The following is a 21,619-nucleotide window of genomic DNA, read 5'->3' as shown; positions in this document are numbered from 1 at the left end:
TTATTGGGATGACTTAAAGCATATGAAATTAAGCTATACTCAATAATGTACAAAAATGAGAAAAAATTTGAAATGACAGCTACTTACCATCAACAAGAGATGGTATAGACCTTTCATTGTCTGAGTTTGAGAAAAGAATCAATTCCTTGTTGATGAAATCATTGTATGTCAAATGCTTTGTTGCTGTGCCATATAAAAATTGCTAAGAAAAAAGTTATATAGCAATATTATCATTATAACTATATCAGTTTTAGTCTCTTTCTTCCCCCAGATCACCACTCTATATGACTAACCTCTGGTAATCCATGTAACCTACGCTGTCTCCGATCTTCCATAAAATTTGTTAACCATTCTTTTCTGTCATCAATCTTCTTTTTACTGAATGCCTGAAAGATTCCAGGAAATTATTTCACATATTACAAAATAATTTCATTATAAAATTAAAAGTTATAAAGGCAAAAAACATTAATTTCTGAGAAATTTGGTTTTTCCAATATGCTTTTAATCAAAAATATACTTGAACAGGGGTTTTTCAATGAAAGAACTCTGAAAACAGAGCATAATCAGGGGCACAGGTACAAGAAAAACACTAAAATTGATAAGTTTGGGCATTAGAATTCAAAGGAGACTTATTGTAGAAAACCCAGACTGGGAAGAAAGGTATAGGAGGTAGGGGGATGGATATGAGAGCAGACTTTTTAAAATTTGCTTTATTACCAACGTAATGGCAGCATCATCCTCGGGCCCAGCATATCTAAACAAGATGCGATGCCTTTCCATATCAGCAAAATATTCCTTTGCTTCTTTAGCTGTACTGGTACCCAACCCTGCACAATTTAAAAAATGAAAATGAAAATAAGAGAGACAAAGACAAATACTGCATAATATCACTTAAATGTGGAAACCAAAAAAGTTGAACTCAAAGAGGGAAGAGATGGTGTTTGCCAGAGGCTTGGGAAGTGGGGAAAAGTGAAATGTCTATCAAACAATACAAACTTGCAGTTATAAGATGTTAAGTTCTGGGATCTAATGAACATCATGGTGCCTATTATTAACTAGAGGCCCGGTACACAAAATTTGTGCACGGGTAGGGTCCCTAGGCCTGGTGGGCAATCAGGGCTGATCGGGGCCTTCCTTTCCCCAGCTGCCGGCCGGGGCCTGCCTTCATTCCGCGCCGCCCCGTGGTGGTCAGCACACAATTCATAGCTAGCAGTCAAATTCCCAGTCAAACTCCCGAGAGGACAATTTGCATATTGGCCTTTTATTATATAGGATAGTGCTATACTGTATACTTGAAAATTGCTGAGAGTAGATGTTAAATGTCCTAAAAAAAGAAAGGTAACTATGTAAGGTGATGGATATGTATATGTATATCAACTCATCATGTTGTATACCTTGAATACATAAATTGTATTTGTCAGTTATATCTCAAAAAAGCTGAAAAATATTTTAAATGAATCATAAACATCAATGGTTATTTAAAACCATTATGTGAAAAGCTGATGGATCAAGCTGGCAATACCTGGACCAACTGATTAATTTTAGTGGACAAAGAAAGACAAACCATATATTACATGCCCCCTAATATAGGTATACAACACCACCTATTACATGTTTTTGCTACATAAATCTAATCTTCATCTGATCAAGCCTCCAATGTATTACCAGTTATCAAAGAATAAGGGGCAGAGGAACATGATACATATTTAATGAAACTACAGGGATGCTAGCAAAATACAGAATGTAAAATTATACAGGACAAAAACATCCAACTTTTTGAACAAATAAATTACAAGAAAAAATATACAAAAAGAAACAATATACTAAGATTTTAGAAACTTATCAACCAGATGTAATGTGTGAACTTTGTTTGGACATTGACTCAAAAAATAAAAAATAAATAAAAACATTATAAACATTTGCAATATAAGCAGGAGGATTTTAACACTATTTTAAGTTATTAAAGAAAGATATGAAAATGGTATTAAGGACTTTTTAAAAAATTCTTTAGGTGATACATATTAAAATATTATAGAAATCATATCTGGAAATTATTCCAAACTAATAGGATGGAAATGAGAAGAGTTTAGATAAAACAAGATTGACCATGAAATGGTGATTGTTGAAGTACATGGGAAGTCCATTATACTGTACTTTATACTTTATAAAATTTTCCATAACAATTATTTAAAAATCAGCAACAGCTATTTTTAAAGTCTAAAGGAGACAAACTTTCAAAATATTTTGTAATACTTTAATAATATATATTTATGTCACTAGTTATTTTTTAAAAATTTAAATATTTTAAAATACAAACCTTTGTAGTATTTTATTTTCCAGGCTTTCTGGTTTTCTATATGTTTTTTCCACTCATCAAATTCAGGAATACTGTAGAAGGAAAGTTCTTGCTTATTTTTGCTTGCCTTAAATTAATAAAAAAAAAATTAGTTTTTCTGCTACCCTTTAAGCAAACAGTATAAAAACATATTAATATAAGTAGTACCTTTACAATTGGAGTAATAAACTCTTCAAGAAAACCGTGCTTCAGAAGTGATGGCCAATTGTGGTGAATGAAATTAATAAGCAGGCCTTTAATGTGAGAACCATCTTGATCCTAAATAAATATTAGTAAAGAAAGCTATAATAGTTTTATGAAATATAATTACTTATATTATCAAAGTTTAAAATGTCTGAATGCAGCAAAGAGGCAAAATTTTATTGAAATAGTTTAACCAGATTTCACTACAAGACTGACTTAAGAATTGAAATACAATCAACATGGTTATAATGCAACTTAACTAGGCAATGTCCATGGAGAACAGGTATCCACAAGTCTTCTTTTGACATAACAACTGCTTAACACTATAAGCAGCATTTTTAGTTAAAGATTTTTCTCTACAAATGCTTTTCATTAGAGGACGTAAGAGAAAAGCAGTTGGATGCATATGAATTTCATACTTTTCAATTTTCTAGTTCTTCCCCAGTTACTGCCATTTTACTATTCAATCATCCTAGTTTTTGTGCATCAAAAATTATGCATCATATAGAAATATTAACCATTATCCTATTGATTAGCCTTTCTTTTATTTCCTTCCTACTTACAGGTATGCTTCAACCCCTTAATACTACAGTGTGTTCTACTCTTCTCACATTTATTATATTTTACAACATTTTTATAATAACTAACTAAAAAAAATGGTTTCCCATAAATTAGACAATGTAAAATGTGCTTCACACAAACAGTGCCATTAAACAATGTTTTCTTCCCAGTTGATGTACAATCACTTTCACTTGTACTATCTTGGAGCAAGTCTCATAAAACAAACATTGAAAGGACAATCTGAAAAAAATAGGAGTTTTAAATATGTAGCAATTTTTAAACTAACCTGATCAGTCATAATCATAATCTTTCCATAGCGTAAAGTTTTCAGAGATTCTGCATCATCATAACTTTTCTTGTATTGTAGACCAACTATTTTAATAATATTGTTTATTTCTGCATTTTCCATGATCTATACAGAAAGGAGTTGAAAGTATTTTACATTTAAAAATTAAACAATTTTAGAAAAGTATGAAAATGTCATATATGTGTATGTATGTATATATATATATATATATACATATATATGCAAACATATACCTGTTTATGAGAAGCTTCCCGTACGTTAAGAATTTTTCCCCTGAGTGGAAAGACTCCATATCTGTCTCGCCCAATCACACCTAGTCCAGACACAGCCAGTGATTTCGCAGAGTCTCCCTCTGTTAGTATCAGTGTACACTCCAGGGAATGTTTGCCACCTGAGAGAAATTTAGAAAGACATATACTCCACATTCCTCAATTTTACCAATTAGAAAAATGAAGCCAGAAAAATTAATAATAGCATGATGATAGTGAAAGACTGTAACAATCATCTTATGTTATGCTTAGAATAGTTTAAATGTTGTATACTTTATTGAATTCCTATCCCCTGAAAATTAGTAATATGTGGTGCATGTAGCAATTTTAATGAAGTGAAATTATACTCTGAACATAAAATCCTATTGTCTAACTGTATGTGGGAAATGAAAAATTTCTATAACTGGATAAATAAAAACTTAAATATTTTTTAAAAAAATCTAAATCTTACCAGCATCGTTTGCATCATCCAGTTTAGGAATACCTTTGATTTTACTATACTTTACTGATGAACACTTCTTGTTCAGCTGAGTCTGAGCCTTAAATTTCACCCAGTTCAGGATACTTTCTACAATGCCACAATTAGAGGCCTAAAAAATGAAAGAATAATGAATGATACAAGCCAGAAGTTCATACACTTACCTAAAATGAACGTAATACTTGTTACCTATGCAGGTATAGGGCAAAACAATAACAATTATGACAATGATATGCACTAGTAAATTTTATTCTAACTGCAGTAAAACTAACTCTGATAGTTACTATACTGAAATATAAAAACATGAAGAAAAAATTTTAGTAGATATGAAAAAATTATAGTCTAATAAACTCCATGAGAAATATATGTAGCTTTTCTCACAAGTTAATTTTGCTAAAATCAACACAGTTAAGCTGATCACCCCTGGAATTTACCTTCTTGTAAATTCTATTCACTGACATTTCTGATATCTGTCAATACAAAAATGTGAATCTTGAATTCACTATGACAAATAAAAAATACTAACATGAAGGAAACATTAGGATAAATTCAAGAACTTATGAATAGTTCTTACTCTTTAAAAAGTTTGATAATGAGCATTTCAACATTGTAAATAGTGTGTCACTCAGCAGTTAATCAACATGTGACTACATGTTTACCAAAAAGAAAATAAAGTGAAGCAGCTCCAAGTGGAATTATTTATTTTTCATCATCCTGGTAGTTTGATTTTAGGTGTACAGAAGAGTTTTTTGGAATGTTTGAGATATAAAAGAGGTGAAGTATATTGCCAAATTTAAACTTAATCTTCCAAAAATGAAAAAGTAGAAAATCTAAAATCAAATCAGTTCATAATGATAACTTTTATGAGAGCATAAATTTGGGAAAACATTAACATAAGTTCATTTGTATTCTGAATCGATTATGAACAGAATTAAAAGTACTATTTTCATAGGCCTTAAGCTACAATCTAAATTTGTTTTTGTTTGTGAGACCCTACCTTTAAAACTCTGATAATGGAATTTGATAAGTATGTTACCACTATCACACTTATTCCTACACCAAATTATAAATTTCCAAAGAAGAGGGACTATCATTTATTCATCTTTACATTCTTAGTACAGGCCTTTACATATGTTTATTAATATGTTTTCGAGGGTACTGCTGAATAAGGGAAATGAGGCAAATCTTACATATAAACAACAGATTATAAGAAGCTATTAGCAGTTGCAAATCTTGGTTATAAATCTAAGATTCATTATTTATTTGTATTCTCACTTTGTATCAGAAAGGTTAAAGCAGCCTAAATAATTATGTGAAAAGTAAAATAAAATTTTAAAATATGTAGAATATAAAAAATTCTGTTATACATGTGTTACCACAATTTAAAAAAAAAAACAACTACACAATGGTAAATATCTAAGCATAAAGTTGAAATGAATAAAAAGATTGAAATCAAAAGTCCTAACAGAACCTGAACACCTGTTGGGGGAATATCTAGTTTTATAATGACCAAAGCAAAGCTACAAATACAATTAGTTACAAGATTACCTATTTTAATTCTTGGCAAAATAATCAATTATTTAACAAAATAAAGTTTACCCTTTGAAGTTTGCAGAATTAAGTGTATTAGTTTGTAGTATAAATATGCCTATACCTACTTAATATAAGAAACTAATCACAATAGAATAAAGAAAACTAACTTTCAAAAAAAACACAATGAAAAATAATACAAGTTTTACTCACTGCTTTGAAAAATTTTTCTGACAGTTGGCATTTGGACCCAAAACTTTTGGGTTGCAAAGTCATGTTTTCCTTAGTCTGAGAATCAAAAGTTGGGTTCTCGATAAGGCAATTAATAAAAACCCATATATGGTTTTTTACCTGTTGAAAACATACCAAAAAAAAGTCAACATCAGAACTGGTATTATTTAATAATTCAAGAGAATACTACAGCATCACTTACTTGAAATGGTTTCACTGATACACCAGCTTTGTTCTTTTTCTTGACTACTTCAATCAGTTTACCAACAACTTGATCTACTACATAATCCACATGCCGTCCACCCTAAAAAGAAAAAACAATAAAAAAAATCTTCTATAGTAAGGTAGCAAAATACTTACATATTCATTTTTTTCTAAAATGAGTGTTTAATCTTTACAACAACTTTGTGAAGTCAGTATTATTAAACCCATTTTCTAGAGGAGTAATATGAGTGTCAGAATAGCAGAGTTGGGATTTAAAAAAGAAGATCTCTTTGGCCATAGAATCAATTAGCCAGTTTTATACAAAGCAAAAACAATTTAAAAAAAAACTGACATGGAAGTGAGAATGAATACTGGCATGGGGGTGATAAATGACACAATAGTTAAACTTAGGGACTGTGGCAAGCATTACCAGTTGTCCATGCAATATCCATTCTCCCCTTTTACTTTACTTTACTGACAAATCCAAATTTGTTTTTAACTGGCAACATGCCCAATTACAAAGATTCTCCAATTTGGACTCCCTTGCAGCTGAAGTACCCACATGACACGGTTCTAGCCAAAGATGTTAGGAGAGGTCTACTGAATGGGGCTTCCAGAAAAACTATTGTATTTCTAGTAAAAAGGAAGAAATTTAGTTGGCATATACATTTTCCCAACCCAATTCTCTCTCACTAAGACTTAGAAATGAGGCATGGAAGTGAAGCAGTCAACTTAAAAGGCATGAGAATAAAAGCCATATGCTAAAGGTGGCAGGATAGAAAGCCAGGGAGAGCATAGGTGCCTAATAACACTATGGAGTCACAGTACTGAACTAAGACTGCCTACCCCTTGTTCTTAGATATGAGAGGAAAAATAAAACTTTTACATGTTTACATTAGGTTTCTATTACATGCAATAAAATGCAATCATAATGGATGCAGGATTTCTGTTGACTAGAGAAAGTGATACTAGATTATTAAAAAACTGAATATTAAAAATGTTAAAACTTGAAGAGTGACAAAGTGATAAAACAGTGCTTTAGATTATTCTAGGGATACATGCTTACTTATATTGCATAATAATATTTTATTATGGTCATGGATAGATGCTTTTAAATGGTAAGAATTTCATTAATTTTTGAAGTAAAAAAAAAAACTAAAGAAGAGGGTTTAAACTCCATAGAATGACCATCCTAAACATATTCATCTCTTATTAGTCTTTCTCCTATATTTTAAACTCAGAACACAGAATAAGGAATTTATCATTGTAAATTTCATAAAATATAAATGTAGTCAACTTTAAACATTAATAGTAGAAACTTATTTCTCAATGGATGTTAAATTATAAAGCAGCTATTTTGTAGAAAATAAACTTTCATTTTCGTAAGTCAATTTTTATTTCACCAAAGCATATTTGGGGTGGTTTCTTTGCTCTTATTGTTGTTGATCTTGTTGTTTTTAATGAAGCATTGTTCTATCACTTACTTAGAAATTAACATACTTACTTTTGTTGTTGCAATGCTATTTACAAAGCTTATTTGCTGGAATCCTTTTTCACTCAATGTAAGACAAACATCCCATCTTTCATTTGCAAGTTCATGAATAACTTTCAGGGCCACTCCAGTTTCATCCAATTTGTCTTTCACATAAAGATCTACATAACTGCGAAATCCATTTACCTATTAATTTGAAAAACAATAACAATAAACAATCTAATATTGGTAGCTCAACTAGGTAAATGCCATCAGGTACTCTCAAACTTTCATTTCCCTTAATTCACAACAGCTTATTTGGCAGATCCAAACCTTCATGACTTTCCCCTATTCTACTCCTTAATCCCTACCCTCTAAAAAGCAATTAATTCCCTATGAACTTGATAAAGAAAGGTTATGAATGGATAGCTGAACTGGTAAATTATTATAAAATCCTTCAAAAGTTTAAGTTTTTTTAAATAACAAAGTAGACTTCCACTTAGAGTTCAGACATGGAAGAGGGCTGGAAAAAAAGAAAAAAATAAGCTTCCGCCCTTATAAAGAGTTGGTCAGACAAATTGTTATTTTATGAACCCTCAAAAAATTGAGATCACAGACCATCTGGCCATCCTGAGCTTGGAGAGAGTCAGGAGTCTGTAGATACAGAACCTAAACATTTGCTTAACTGGGGCAGAAGCTGCCTAATGTCATATAAGCCAGGAACATTAAACCAGAAATTTTGACAAATTGCTATAGGACAAGTGTGGACTAGTATGCATGTGTGAATCTCCTGAGGGATATAGTTATAAGGGGTTCCTACTCTTTTGCAGGCTTTTCCTCCAGGAACCCCCACAAATTCTCACAGGGAAGAGAGAATCTAAAAAAAAAGTTCCCCCAATGGTGCTAGTTAGGGGAGGAAAGCAGGAGCCACTGGGAATTCCACCCAGACCATTTCCCTTACCAATAAAAACCTTAATTTGCCAGCAGAAGGATATTGCTAGAGAGCATTGGCAAGTATCACTGTAGCTGGAGTGAAGTCATTCTGCCCTGTCTTGCCCCATCTCACCCCTAAATCATTTAAGTATTTTTTAAGGCATTCTGCAGGGCAGGAAGTCTCAAGAATACTGAATGAGAATACTGGCAGATACCTACTGCAACTAGGGAAAAGAACAGAGGGCAAAGGAAAAATCTCTGCCTCTAGAAGAGGAATAGAAATATTTGTAAAGACTAAACATAGGCCCATTGTGTACTCCAAAGTCTGAAACTTTATCAGACATAACCTACTACTATGCTAACAGGCCTCCAATAATAATAGTGGATTTCGGCTGGAAGAGCTACAAGAGACATAGCCTCTTTGAGGGGCAGCTCAAAGGGAAGGCCCAAATCAAATAGAAAAGACAAGAACAAGGAAGAATTTGAAGTCTCTGTTGCTCATAGCAACAACAAATCTCAACACCAGTAACTACAACAACAAACACATCCCACTTCCTGTATAAATTAACATAAATCCTCATACTAAAGCTTATTTAGTCCATATCTACTACACTATACAACATAGCTGTTTTTCTACAAAAACTTACAAGGCATGCCAAAAGGCAAGAAAAAACAGTCTGAAAAGATAAAGCAATCACCAGAATCAAACTCAGATTATATCACAGGTAATTTAACTACCAGATAGAGCATTTAAAATAACTATGGATTCATATGTTAAAGGCTCTAATGGAGAAGGTAGGCAACATGCAACTTTAGCAGAGAGATGGATGCTGTAAGAAAGTATCAAATGGAAATGCCAGGAATCAAAAACAGAAGACATAAAGAATGCCTTCAGCAGGCTCATCATAAACTTGACACGATAAAGAAAAAAAATCATTAAAATTAAAAGTAGGCCATAAAATAATTAAAATACCATTTCATCTAAAAAAAAAAAAAATAGGGCAATAGAACTTAAACAAACTGGAACACAAAGAAAAAGAATGAAGAAAGCAGAGCAAAACATCCAAGAGCTTAGAACAATACCAAATAGTATAACATGTGCATAAATGAAATACCAAAAGAAAAAGAAAAAACAGCACAAAAGAAATATTGGAAGAAATAATGGCCAAAATTTTCCAAAATCAGTAACAGACAATAAACACCAAACGGAATAAATGCAAAAACACACACACAAAAACCCATAAACACACCTAAGCATATCATACTCAAAGAAAACAAAGACAAAGAGAAAATCTTCAAGGCAGCCAGAGGAAAATGAAACACCTTACCAACAGAGGAAGAAGGATATGAACTACAGCAGACTTCTCATCAGAAACCATGCAAGCAAGAAGACAACAGAGTGACATCTTTAAGTATTGAAAGAAAAAGAAATGTCAACCCAAAATTCTGTATCCAGTGAAATTTCTATTGTCTTTGAAAGTGAAGGGAAACAAAGACTCTCAGACAAACATAAACTGAGAGAATTTATTACCAGCAAAAATGCCCTACAAAAATGTTAAAGGAAGATCTCTAGGCAAAAGGAATGTGATTAAAATCAGAAACTTAAATCTACATCAAGAAATTAAGAACACTGGAAATGGAGTGAATGTAGGTATTGTATTTTTAATTTCTCTAAGAGATAACTGAATGCTTAAAGCATTAACAACAACGCCACTAACTATGAAAAATTTCTGCAATCATTTTCTCAAATGTTTCTTCTGCCTCATTGTCATTCTTCTTCTGGTGTTTATAGCATGTGTCAAAATGAAATGTATGATGGTAATGACACAAGAAATGGGAGGAAGATTCTGAAGATACACTGTTATAAAGTCCTTTCACTAAGTGATCAATTAAGTGATCAATTATTTGAGGGTAGATTCAAAGTATTTACAAATGAAATTGTAAAACCTAGGGCAAACACTAAAAAAGTTTTAAGAAGAGGTATAACTAAACAGAGGTGATAAAATGGACTCATTAAAAAATGCTCAATTAAAACCAGAGAAGGTTGAGTAAAAGGAAATAAGAAACAAAAAATAAATACAATGAATAGAAAACAGCAAGATGTTTTAATCCAAATATATCAATAATCACTTTAAATTGAATCACTGAAATATACCAGTTAAAAGAAAAAGGTTATGATATTAGATTTTAAAACATCTAACAATGTCTACAAAATAACAAAGCATTAACTATTTTAGAAGATACTTACAGGCAATTTCTTTCCATTAAACATGACCTTGACCCCTTTGCATGAACCAGCCAAATCATAAGCTCTTCTGGTCATGAGGGCCACAATATCCTTGTCAAGTTTTTCCATCTTAAATTTGGACAGATCTGGTTGGAATGTTATGCATGTGTAATCTTCACCATCAAAATGTTTAATTTTGGCTTCAGAAGTCTTCATCATATTATTCATCCATGTCTTTAAAAGAAAATATATTCAAATATTTCTATAATGCTTCTATATTTTATAATACGTAAAGACTCAGCTCATGAAATACATTTACCACAACTATATACATTTTTCAGCCAAACAACAAACCTAACAAATCTTTGAGCCTGGTATTAAATATTTAAAAATTTTTAATATTATTTTAACAATCTCATATTGAAAATAAGCAAAATAAATTAAATTGCACATGATACATTGTTAACAAAATATCCTAAGTTTTTCATCATGACTATATAGAATTTTACAAAAATAAGTAGGTATTATTCTTCACTGAGAAAATTATTTCACCTTATGTAAAATTTCACTCTATTTTCAAGGCATACAAGAGTAAAATAAAATTTTAAAATATGAATTTCATGAATCAACTAGAGGCCCAATGCACAAAATCCGAGCAAGAGTAGGCCTTCCTTCCCACAGCTGCCGGCACCAGCTTCCCTCTGGCACCCAGGACCCGGGCTTCCCTCTCAGCCCCAGCTTCATCTAGAAGGTCGTCTGGAAGGACATCCGTTCTAATTAGCATATTATGCTTTTATTATTATAGATGAGGAAGTTTTCAAACATCCAAAGTGGATACATTTCAATTATCTTTGAGGTTCAGGGCATTTTCACTAAAGCTTAACGAGGTTCAAAGAAAAGTCTGTTAAAGCATTTTATTTTAAGGGAATAGGAGAAAGACAGGCTTATATAAAATCTCCCAGACATTCTAAAGTCTTTTATACTATGATGACATGCTTAACACTTAAGAGTGTGAGTGTGAGTGTGTGAGTGTGTGTGTGTGTGTGTGTGTGTGTGTGTGTGTGTGTGTGTGATTGCAATTTAGCTAAGGTATTATCTTAGCAAAGCAACAAAGCATGATTATTTTTAAAAAGCAATTAGACACATATCTATCATACCTGTTTAAAACTATGTTTGTATTCTTTGCAAGCAGTTTCTACTGTAAACTTTGTACTGAAAATATTACAAAGTTTTGCACCATAACCATTTCGACCACCTGTAAGAACAATTGAAAGGTTTAAAGAAAATGATGTTAAAGAACTTTTACTTACCTATCATACGACAGGTCTGTTGCAGTAAATTCTAATTACTGCACTACCTTAACTATCATCAACTGAATATTTCAGAATGTAAACTTTTTCATTTAAAGAAAATTACAATTAAAATTTAGCATATGTATAATTAAAATATGTATTTTGTACATTCGTTATCTTCATCACACTTTTTTAAATTAAGCTTGGTATCTCCTATAATCCAGTAAATATATGAGTATGAAATTTAAACTTTCTATCGAAGTCACTTCTCTATTACAAATTTTTCGTCTTTGGTTTTAAAAACACAAAAGAAAACACTATCAGCCTACTTGGTTAACTTAATAAGACAACATTTGGTTGATCAAAGCAAACTCTATTGACAGAGTCTAGATTTTCAATCTTAACTCTCTTAAAGAAAACAGTTTAAAAGTAATTTAACTGATACCAAAAGACATAGTGTTTATGAAATACCAAGCTCACATATATAGGAATCACACATTTTATTTTCATCAGTAATTCAAAACTCAATCTGTCATCCTGGTTAGAGTTCCTGGAGTTCTAACATAAATCAATGTACTATAAATTCAGCTTTCAAAATATCTGTCAGGGTATAATCAAGACAGTACTTATGCAGGATAGTTTTTCATAGATATTAATTCTGAAAAGAATTTTTCTCACAATAAAACTATACAGGTTTCCTCTTCTGTAATATTTTATATAGGAATAATAAGAGCTTTATGTTGAGAGCAATATTTTTTAACAAAATATCTAACCAGCCATTTAGACTTTCTTTACCTGTTACTTTTTTCTCATCATCGTCATAGTTACTGGATGTTAAAAGCTGTCCAAAAATTAATGCAGGAACATAAACCTTCTCTACTTTATGTTCTACTACTGGAATGCCTTTCCCATTATTCCAAATGCTTATAATGTTAGATTCACTGTAAATAAACAAGCAGAGTTTAGGGCTTAAATAGTTTAAAGACATTTATTTCCATCAAAAGTAAAGTAATACAGAATAGCCCTAGCCAGTTTGGCCATGGACTGAAGTGTCCCGGGTTCGATTGCAGTCAAGGGCACACACCTCGGCTGCAGGATCGATCCCAGGCCCTGGTCTAGGCCCCCGGAAGGCAACAGATTGATGTGTCTCTCTCACATCGATGTTTCTCTCTCTCCCCTTCCTTTCCACTCTCTTTAAAAATCAATGGAAAAATATCCTCAGATGAGGATTAACAAAAAAACAAAAAGAAAAAAAAGTAATACAGAATAAACTTGATTATGAGCAAATCATCAGTCATTACTAATTGAAAGACACTCACTCATCTTTCCAGAAAATACTTACTGAGGACACACATTTATATCCCTGAAGTTATAACTCTAATTAGGATCACTAAGATCTGCAAGTAATAGTACAAAATTTCTCAGGAAAAGAAGCTCTTCTCAACTTCCCAGAAAATAATAAAGCAGTAAAGCTTTTACAGTAAGAAGTCAGCCAGAGATCCCGTTTTCTTTTTATACTAGAGGCCCGGTGCACGAGATTCGTGCACGGGGGGGGGGGGGGGGGGGTTGTCCCCTCAACCCAACTTGCGCCCTCTCACAGTCCAAGACCCCTCAGGGGACATCCCTCTTGCAGTCCGGGACCCCTGGCTCCTTACCACCTGCCTGCAGCAGAGGTGGGAGAGGCTCCCGCCACTGCTGCTGTGCTCACCAACCGTAAGCCCAGCTTCTGGCTGAGCAGTGATTCCCTGGTGGGAGCGCACTGACCACCAGGGGCAGCTTCTGTGCTGAGCATCTGCCCCCTGGTGGTCAGTGCACGTCATAGCAACCGGTTATTCCACTGTTCAGTCAATTTGCATATTATGCTTTTATTATATAGGCTAAATTAGCCATGATCTTCCTCTTCATTCTACCAATATACCACCTGTAAACCACAAGCTCTGAAGAGCCAGCAGCCATAGTCATTTTCATTTCTTACCTAACTGCTGTAGCAGTACAGATGAAAATAGGATGGGCAGCTTGAACTGTATTCCATTCTGTTGCTAAATATTAGAGAGCTGTTTGTATTGTGGCAATCATTGTCATAAACTGATTTTAATGGTTTTATAATATGTAGATATTACCAATTTTAGGTCTTTTTAAATTTTTCTATCACACAAAAAGCTATACATTTTAGCCCTGAATTGTATTGACTAGAGGATCCTATAGCTAACAGAAACTCATGTAGGCAGTAGTCCTGATGGAAAATTTTGCCACCCTGTTTGTGTCTTGTGGTTTTTTAATGTTTTATTGATTTCAGAGAGAAAAAGGGAGAGGGAGAGAGAGAGAGAAACATCAATGATGACAATCATCAATTGGCTGACTGTTGCCTCCCGTATGCCCCCTACTGAGGATCAAACCCGCAACCTGGCATGTGCTCCCACCAGTAATAGAACCATGACCTCCTGGTTCATGAGTTGTCACTCAACCACTGACCAACACCAGCCGGGCAGCCTACGCTGTTGCTTTAAGTAATATATACTATGATTCCTTTACCCATTTAAGATACAAATTTGCAAAAAAAAAAAATTATCTTCATAATCAACACTGACAATTGGTTTAAAAAGCTACCATTTGCCAATCTGATTCAGAATTATTCTTAGACACTGTGTCATGTATATATTCATAACTTAATCTCTTAATAGTTATTAGAAATAATTATTACAACTTAAAAAAACCTGTATATATAAAAGCCTAAGTGACTGTTCAACCGGCAGCTATGATGCACACTGACCACCAAGGGGCAGATGCTCAACGCAGAGGCATGGAAACATGGAACAAACTGATGAATCTCAGAAGGAAGGGAGGAGGGGGAAGGGAGGGAAGAGATTAACCAAAGATCTTATATGCATACTAGAGGCCCAGTGCATGGATTCATGCACCAGTGGGGTCCCTCGGCCTGGCCTGCAGTGATGGGGCCGAAACCTGCCCGGTGCACGTGCACCAGTGGGGTCCCTCAGCCTGGCCTGTGGGGATCAGGCCAAAACCAGCAGTCCGACATCCCCCAAGGGGTCCCGGATTGCGAGAGGGCGCAGGCCAGGCCGAGGGACCCCACAATAGTGCACGAATCTGTGCACCAGGCTGCTAGTATTGTTATAAAAGCCAAAATGAAAATCAAAGATTCAAGAGGAAATTAATTAAATAAATAAGCAAATAAAAAAAAAAACTAAAAAATTACTTTTAATACATTATTTTCTTTCCCCAAATCAACAACCATCTTTTCTTTTCCCACTTTCCAATATAGGTTCAACTCTCTGAATCTGGTAAACTCAAAATTTTGTATCATTTTTTAAAATTGATTTTTGAAGAGAGAGGGAGAGCTACATGAGAGAGAAACATTGATCAGTTGCCTGCTATATGCACCCTGACTGAGGATCGAACTTGCAACCTACATATGTGCCCTGACAGGGAATTTAACCTGCCACCTTTTAGTGTACAGAAGACACTCCGACCAACTGAGCCATCTGGCCAGGGCTTGATATTGTTTTTATTCATACCTCCTGATCATTCTCTAGACTCATTAGTCCACAAGACTTATTAGTTTGTCCTATTAGATTCATTTCATATCATTATAATTTGTCATTCCAAATGCCAGTATATGAATCTAGATAAAATAATATCACCTTAAACATTGATTACTCCAACAATCTTCTTACTAGCCACTCCCCTTAAATATATTCTGCATGATGGACTTATAACACTATTTTTTGCTCCAGAACACATAAGTAGTTCTATCTGTTCTACAAAATCAAGCTTAAAAGTGGATGTTCAAGGCCTGTTATCCATCTCCTCACTTATAATCAACTATAAGTATTTTGTAACATGCATCCTATCTTTCCCTCAAGTCGGTTTTATTACTTTATCATGTTCATTCCCAATTCTTCCATTTCTTTGTTTGTTGGTCCTTCTCTTGATTATAACGTCTTTTTCCTTTCTTGGTTTAGACAAATTTTGCCTCAACTTTGAGTCATTTTATGACTCTAGTTCTCCGTTAAGCCTTGAACAATGTTTCCCAACCTTGAACAGTGTTTCCCAACACTCATTATATTGAGGTATAAAGGAGATAATTAAGAGATAAATATTTAAGTCTGTAACATTTTTCAAATTATCAGTGGTATTTGCACTGTATGTCCTATCTCCAGAGGTAAAAATGGTGGGCCTCTAGAAACAAGGGCCATGTATTGCACTACTTTTTTTAGTTTCATGTTAGGATTAAAATCTATTAATTTATTAAGTACCTATTTTCTTTAATAAACTTCATGAAACTTAAAATAATAAAGAATTCTGAAGGAAATTAAGAAAAGCAATGAATAAAAAAAATTATAGATCTTAAACATCTCACAATGACAACAAACCTCAATATACTCATGAGAAAACCCTTAAAATTTTGTCATGCTATTAGCATGCATGGTACTATAATTAAGATAATCCTGCCCTGGCCAGTGTTGCTAAATGGTTAGAGGATTGGCCTTCAGACCAAAGGGCCTCAGGTTCAATTCCTGGTAAAGGGCATGTACCTGGGTTGTAGGTTGGATCCCTGGCTCTAGTCAGGAGCGTGTATGAGGCAATCAATCGATGTGTCTCGCTCACATAGATGTCTGACCGTCTGTATACCTCTTAATCTCTCTCTCTCTCTCTCTCTCTCTCTCTCTCGCTCGCTCTCGCTCTCTCCACCCCCTCCCTTCCACTCTCTCTAAAAGAAAAGAAAAAAAAGTCAATGGGAAAAACAGCTTCAGGTGAGGACTAACAAAACAAAAAAAAGATAATCCTCATCACAATTTCAAAAAAAAATAAAACTTGATATCTCCTATAATTAGTATGTCTATATGAGTATGAAATTGGAACTTTCTATCAAAGTCACTTCCCTATTACAAAATTTTAATCTGTATCACTTCCCAGATCTGGTATTTATTTCTGTAATCGCTAAGCAATGATTCAGAACTCTATAACTGTGCTCTTTGCTCCATCAATTGCTTCACAGAAATATTAAAGAAAATATTGCATTTAAATAAGCTACAAATAAAATTTCAAAATATTTAAAGTTAAAAAGACACCTGAAATAGTCTAAATGTCCACTATCCAAAATATCTAATAATTAGCAACTGGAAAGAGGTAAAATAAATTATAATATATCAGCCTAATAAAATACTTAGGAATGGTTAAAAAGAATTAACTAGATCTATAAGTTAATAAGGAATGCTGTCTATAATATGTGAAATAAAAATAGAAAGATAAAAATAGTATATAATACCATTAAAATATATGTTAGTATGTGTGTATTTTTTTTTAAATATATTTTATTGATTTTTTACAGAGAGGAAGAGAAAGGGATAGAGAGTTAGAAACATCGATGAGAGAGAAACATCGATCAGCTGCCTCTTGCACACCCCCTACTGGGGATGTGCCCGCAACCAAGGTACATGCCCTTGACCGGAATCGAACCTGGGACCCTTGAGTCCGCAGGCCGACGCTCTATCCACTGAGCCAAACCGGTTTCGGCTGTATTTTTTTTTAAAGCAATAGTTTTTAAGAGTTTCAACTCTAAATAAAAAAGAATACTTAAGCTAGAGGAATAGGTAGAACTCTGGTTCATGTGCTTTCCATATTAGCTTTTAATTAGATAGATGCCAGCAAATAAGTTGTCTCAATACTAATCATTATGTTATATTACTTAATAACTTTTAAGAAATTCACATAAGAAGTTGCTTCAAATTCTCTAGCTTTCTAAAAGACCTGTCCAAATTCCAAACATCCCTTGCTATACCTTTTATATTTCTATGCCTTTTATAACCATGGCTATTTACTTAAATTGTATGCCCATATCACAGGGTACTATGGAAAAGGAGTAAGAGCTAAACTCTCTACACTTAATCTTTAACTACCAAAAGTCACCTCTCCTTTACAAAGAGTTCATGTATACACATGCACAAAGAAAAATTAAAATCTTCTAGACAAAATGTTAAAAAAAGAATAGAAGTGAAAGGATACCAAAAATAGAGAGCAGAGAAAACTGGGTCAATGGAATAAACAGCCTAACAGTTGATTTCCCCATTCTAGTTCTGCTTTAAAATGACTTCTTAAATTAGAAATTTAATTTAAGCAAAAATTACATCTCTTAAGTAAAATTCATTTTAATAATAAGATTAATGCTGTAATAAATAAGGAATGCCTTTGTAGAATGAAATTCACAAAAGAATTAAAATTCAAAAATGAAATAAAAATAAATAATGAAATATAAGGATCAGCAATGTTCCCAAAATGCTTGTCTACCATTAACTTTAAACATGTGTATATATTCACTGAGTGGTCAGATTATTATGATCTCTGAACGCATAATAATCTGGCCACTCAGTGTGTGTGTGTGTGTGTGTGTGTGTGTGTGTGTGTGTGTGTGTATGCCTTTTATAACCATGGCTATTTACTTAAATTGTATGCCCAGTGCATGAATTCATGCATGGGTGGGGTCCGGCCAGCCTGGCCAGGGGGAGGGATTATGGGCAGTTGGCCAGCCTGCCTGCTGGTCGAACTCCTGGTTGAGGGGACAATTTGCATATTAGCCTTTTACTATATAGGATATATTCTGAGTGGCCAGATTATTATGTGTTCAGAGTTCATAATAATCTGGCCACTCAGTGTATATTTCAATTAAGAGCAGAGAAAATAAATTTTTAAAAAAGCCTGACGGAGTCACTCATTTAGTTGGTTAGAGCGCCATCACATGCACCAAAAGACTGCTGATTTGATTCCGTCAAGGCACATAACTGGGCTGTAGTTTGATCCCCAGTCGGGGTACTTATGAAAAGCAACCAAGCCCTGGCTGGTATGGCTCAGTGGCTCAAGTGTCAGCCTGCAGATTGAAGGGTCCCAGGTTCAATACCCAGTCAGGGCACATGCCCAGGTTGCGGGCTCAATCCCCAGAAGGGGCGTGCAGGAGGCAGCCAATCAGTGATTCTCTCTCATCATTGATGTTTCTATCTCTCTCTCCCTCTCCCATCCTCTCTGAAATCAGTAAACACATTAAAAAAAGAAAAAGAAAGAAAAGCAACCAATTTCTGTTTCTCACCTCAATGTTTCTCTCTCTCTCTCTCTCTCTCTCTTCTCTTCCTCCTTCTCTCTCTAAACTAAAATTTAAAATACATATATCCTCTCGTGAGGATTTTAAAAAAATATAGAATCTCAAAAAATTTCATTATTTTCACTCCCCCTCAGTCCTCAAAAACAATACCACCATGGTGAGATCTAATTAGCTGAACAACTGGCATATATTTTATAATACCAGCAGTTCCCAATTTACAAATGATGTTATAAATAATGAAAAAATCCAAATGCAGGTCATGAAAAGTAAATTTAATTTATACTGTAACTGGAATAATACTGGCAATAGCCCAAGCATTGGGTCCCAAAGCAAAGTTAAGAAAAGAGTAATTACTCCAGCAGCTGAAACAGCAACCACACCATCAAGGAAGAAGAAAAATGGTCTCCAAGAGCTCACATAAGAAAGTGCTTTGGGGAAAAAAATCATAAATGAGAGAAGAAACTATAAGAGTAAAACATTCTAGCTAAAAAGTAAAGGCAAAATTAGCAAGGTCTCAAGCAATAGGGAAACTAAGGAATACTAATTGCATACATTATTCCTTGAGGAACATTAATACCTAGTAAGTTGGGGACTATCTGAATAAAACAACTTAGCATAAAAAATTAAACTTGAAATATACTTACGGATCAATAGAAACTTTAATACAGGTCATATTCTTATCCCTCTGTTTATTGTCAGCTGCATTAACTACAAAATTAAATATTCAATGAGTAATAAATTATGCAGTATACAAATAAATACATGGACACAACTGCATGTTCATCATAACTTAATATAAACATTTACATATGGTAATATTTAATGAAAATAATTACTGATAATATCTAATACAAAACCTTATTTTCTAAACAATATTGTTAAATTTTATAGCATACCAAATTACTGTCATGTCTTCTATCATAAAACAAGGAAGGGGGACAATTTTGTAATATATAAAAACAAATTAAATAAGAGCAAACATCTGCAGTTTACAATCCCCTACTCCAGATCTAACAGCATAAAATTGGATTTAATTATATTTTATCTTGGTATCAAATAACTGCTTTCTCTTGATCTTCAATAAACTAGTGATTTTAGAGACAGACTGAGCTAAAACCAATCAGTTGTTTTTTAATTACAAGGGCAAAGTCTTTAGCATCCTCAGAAATCTCTAAATCCTATGCACTATAATTAATAATAATATACTTGTATACATTAACCACTGCTTCAGTAAATTTGAACACAAGCTGGCTGTCAAATTAAACTTCAACTATAGAAGGAATATCTACACTAATAAAATAGTAAGATGCAAATTGACCGTACCTTCATGACACCCACCAGCCAATCTGGAGTATGCAAATTAACCCAACAAAGATGGCGGGTTAATTTGCATACGCAGGTGCCCAGCAGCCAGGGGCAGGGTGGGACGCTTGAGTCGTTGCCATGGTGACAACACAGGTGTTCTGCACCGCCCCAGCCGCTCCGGGCCTCTGGGCAGCATGAGAAGGCGGAAAGGTGGCTCCGGCCGGAGCAAAGGCGGTGCCAGCAGCCAGGGGAAGAAAGGCCCATTCTTGCACGAATCTTCGTGCATCGGGCCTCTAGTGTTCCTAATAAATACCTAAAAGTAAAACTGGGTGCATGTACTCACCCAAGATTTCATCAAAGATCTTGTATAAACCTGGCACAAAGGTAACTTCTCTGCAATTCATTCCTACATCTTCATCATACACCCACATTAACTGTGTTGAGAAAAATTCAAAAGGACTTATGAAGTAAAAAAGTGTTTACCATCAATTTTATAGTATAAATCCACATTTGTCATTTATATTGTAAAACGTAGACCTTCAAAGTAAATATCAAGAACAACAACAAAATAACAGATAAGTTACAATGTCACTCTATTCACAATCAATTTAATAACCTCAACATTGAAAAATTATTCATTTTGTAGATATGTATCTTATCCATAAAAGTTAGGTTTAATATTAGGCACCACGAATTGTTATAAATAGTATTTAAATAAAATAGAAAGAAAATGAAAATATATTTACTTTACACTTTTACTTCAAGCTATATATTTTTCTATTGTATAAGGAGCCCAGAGTAAAATAATATGAACACAGCATGACTTTGGTATCAAAGAGATCCAGCTTTGAATCCTAGCTCTTACTAGTTGTAGATCTGAGAAAGGTACTTTATTTAAACTTCAGTGTCCTCATCTATAAAATAGAGATAACAGTACCTTCTTCCCAAAATTGTTAAAATCAAACAAGATAATGTGTAAACCAAGTCCATAGTAAGCATTAAGTCATTAGTGTGCATGTATAAATTCTAGAACTTAAAGTGTCTGTAAACTGCAGCATGCGTGAACTTAAACATTTCTTTAAAGTTCATATAGTACCATTTTACTCTATACTTCTTACCTCTGATAGTTTTTATCTCCTAGTTTTCTTTTTTAATCTCTAT

General features: G+C 33.6%; 1 protein-coding gene across 2 annotated transcripts in view; it reads right to left on the bottom strand.

Annotated features, from left to right (window-relative positions):
• Positions 1-21,619, bottom strand: part of TOP2B (DNA topoisomerase II beta) — a 70,652-nt gene that overhangs the window by 33,004 nt on the left and 16,029 nt on the right. For both annotated transcript variants that reach the window (XM_079795634.1, XM_079795635.1), the window contains exons 3-18: positions 20,802-20,892; positions 19,798-19,861; positions 12,838-12,983; positions 11,908-12,005; positions 10,772-10,984; positions 7,624-7,797; positions 6,118-6,219; positions 5,898-6,035; positions 4,128-4,266; positions 3,641-3,798; positions 3,387-3,512; positions 2,504-2,614; positions 2,318-2,423; positions 718-827; positions 294-386; positions 88-202 (exon numbers count right to left, since the gene is read on the bottom strand). In XM_079795634.1, the coding sequence (XP_079651760.1) occupies positions 88-202; positions 294-386; positions 718-827; positions 2,318-2,423; positions 2,504-2,614; positions 3,387-3,512; positions 3,641-3,798; positions 4,128-4,266; positions 5,898-6,035; positions 6,118-6,219; positions 7,624-7,797; positions 10,772-10,984; positions 11,908-12,005; positions 12,838-12,983; positions 19,798-19,861; positions 20,802-20,892 (1,984 nt within the window). The remainder of the gene's footprint in view (positions 1-87; positions 203-293; positions 387-717; positions 828-2,317; positions 2,424-2,503; positions 2,615-3,386; positions 3,513-3,640; positions 3,799-4,127; positions 4,267-5,897; positions 6,036-6,117; positions 6,220-7,623; positions 7,798-10,771; positions 10,985-11,907; positions 12,006-12,837; positions 12,984-19,797; positions 19,862-20,801; positions 20,893-21,619) is intronic.

The sequence above is a fragment of the Cnephaeus nilssonii genome, assembly GCF_951640355.1.
Source record: "Cnephaeus nilssonii genome assembly, chromosome: 17".
NCBI classification, from domain to species: domain Eukaryota; kingdom Metazoa; phylum Chordata; class Mammalia; order Chiroptera; family Vespertilionidae; genus Cnephaeus; species Cnephaeus nilssonii.
The sequence above is the reverse complement of the archived record's forward strand: the minus strand, read 5'-3'. Positions and strand labels throughout refer to the sequence as shown.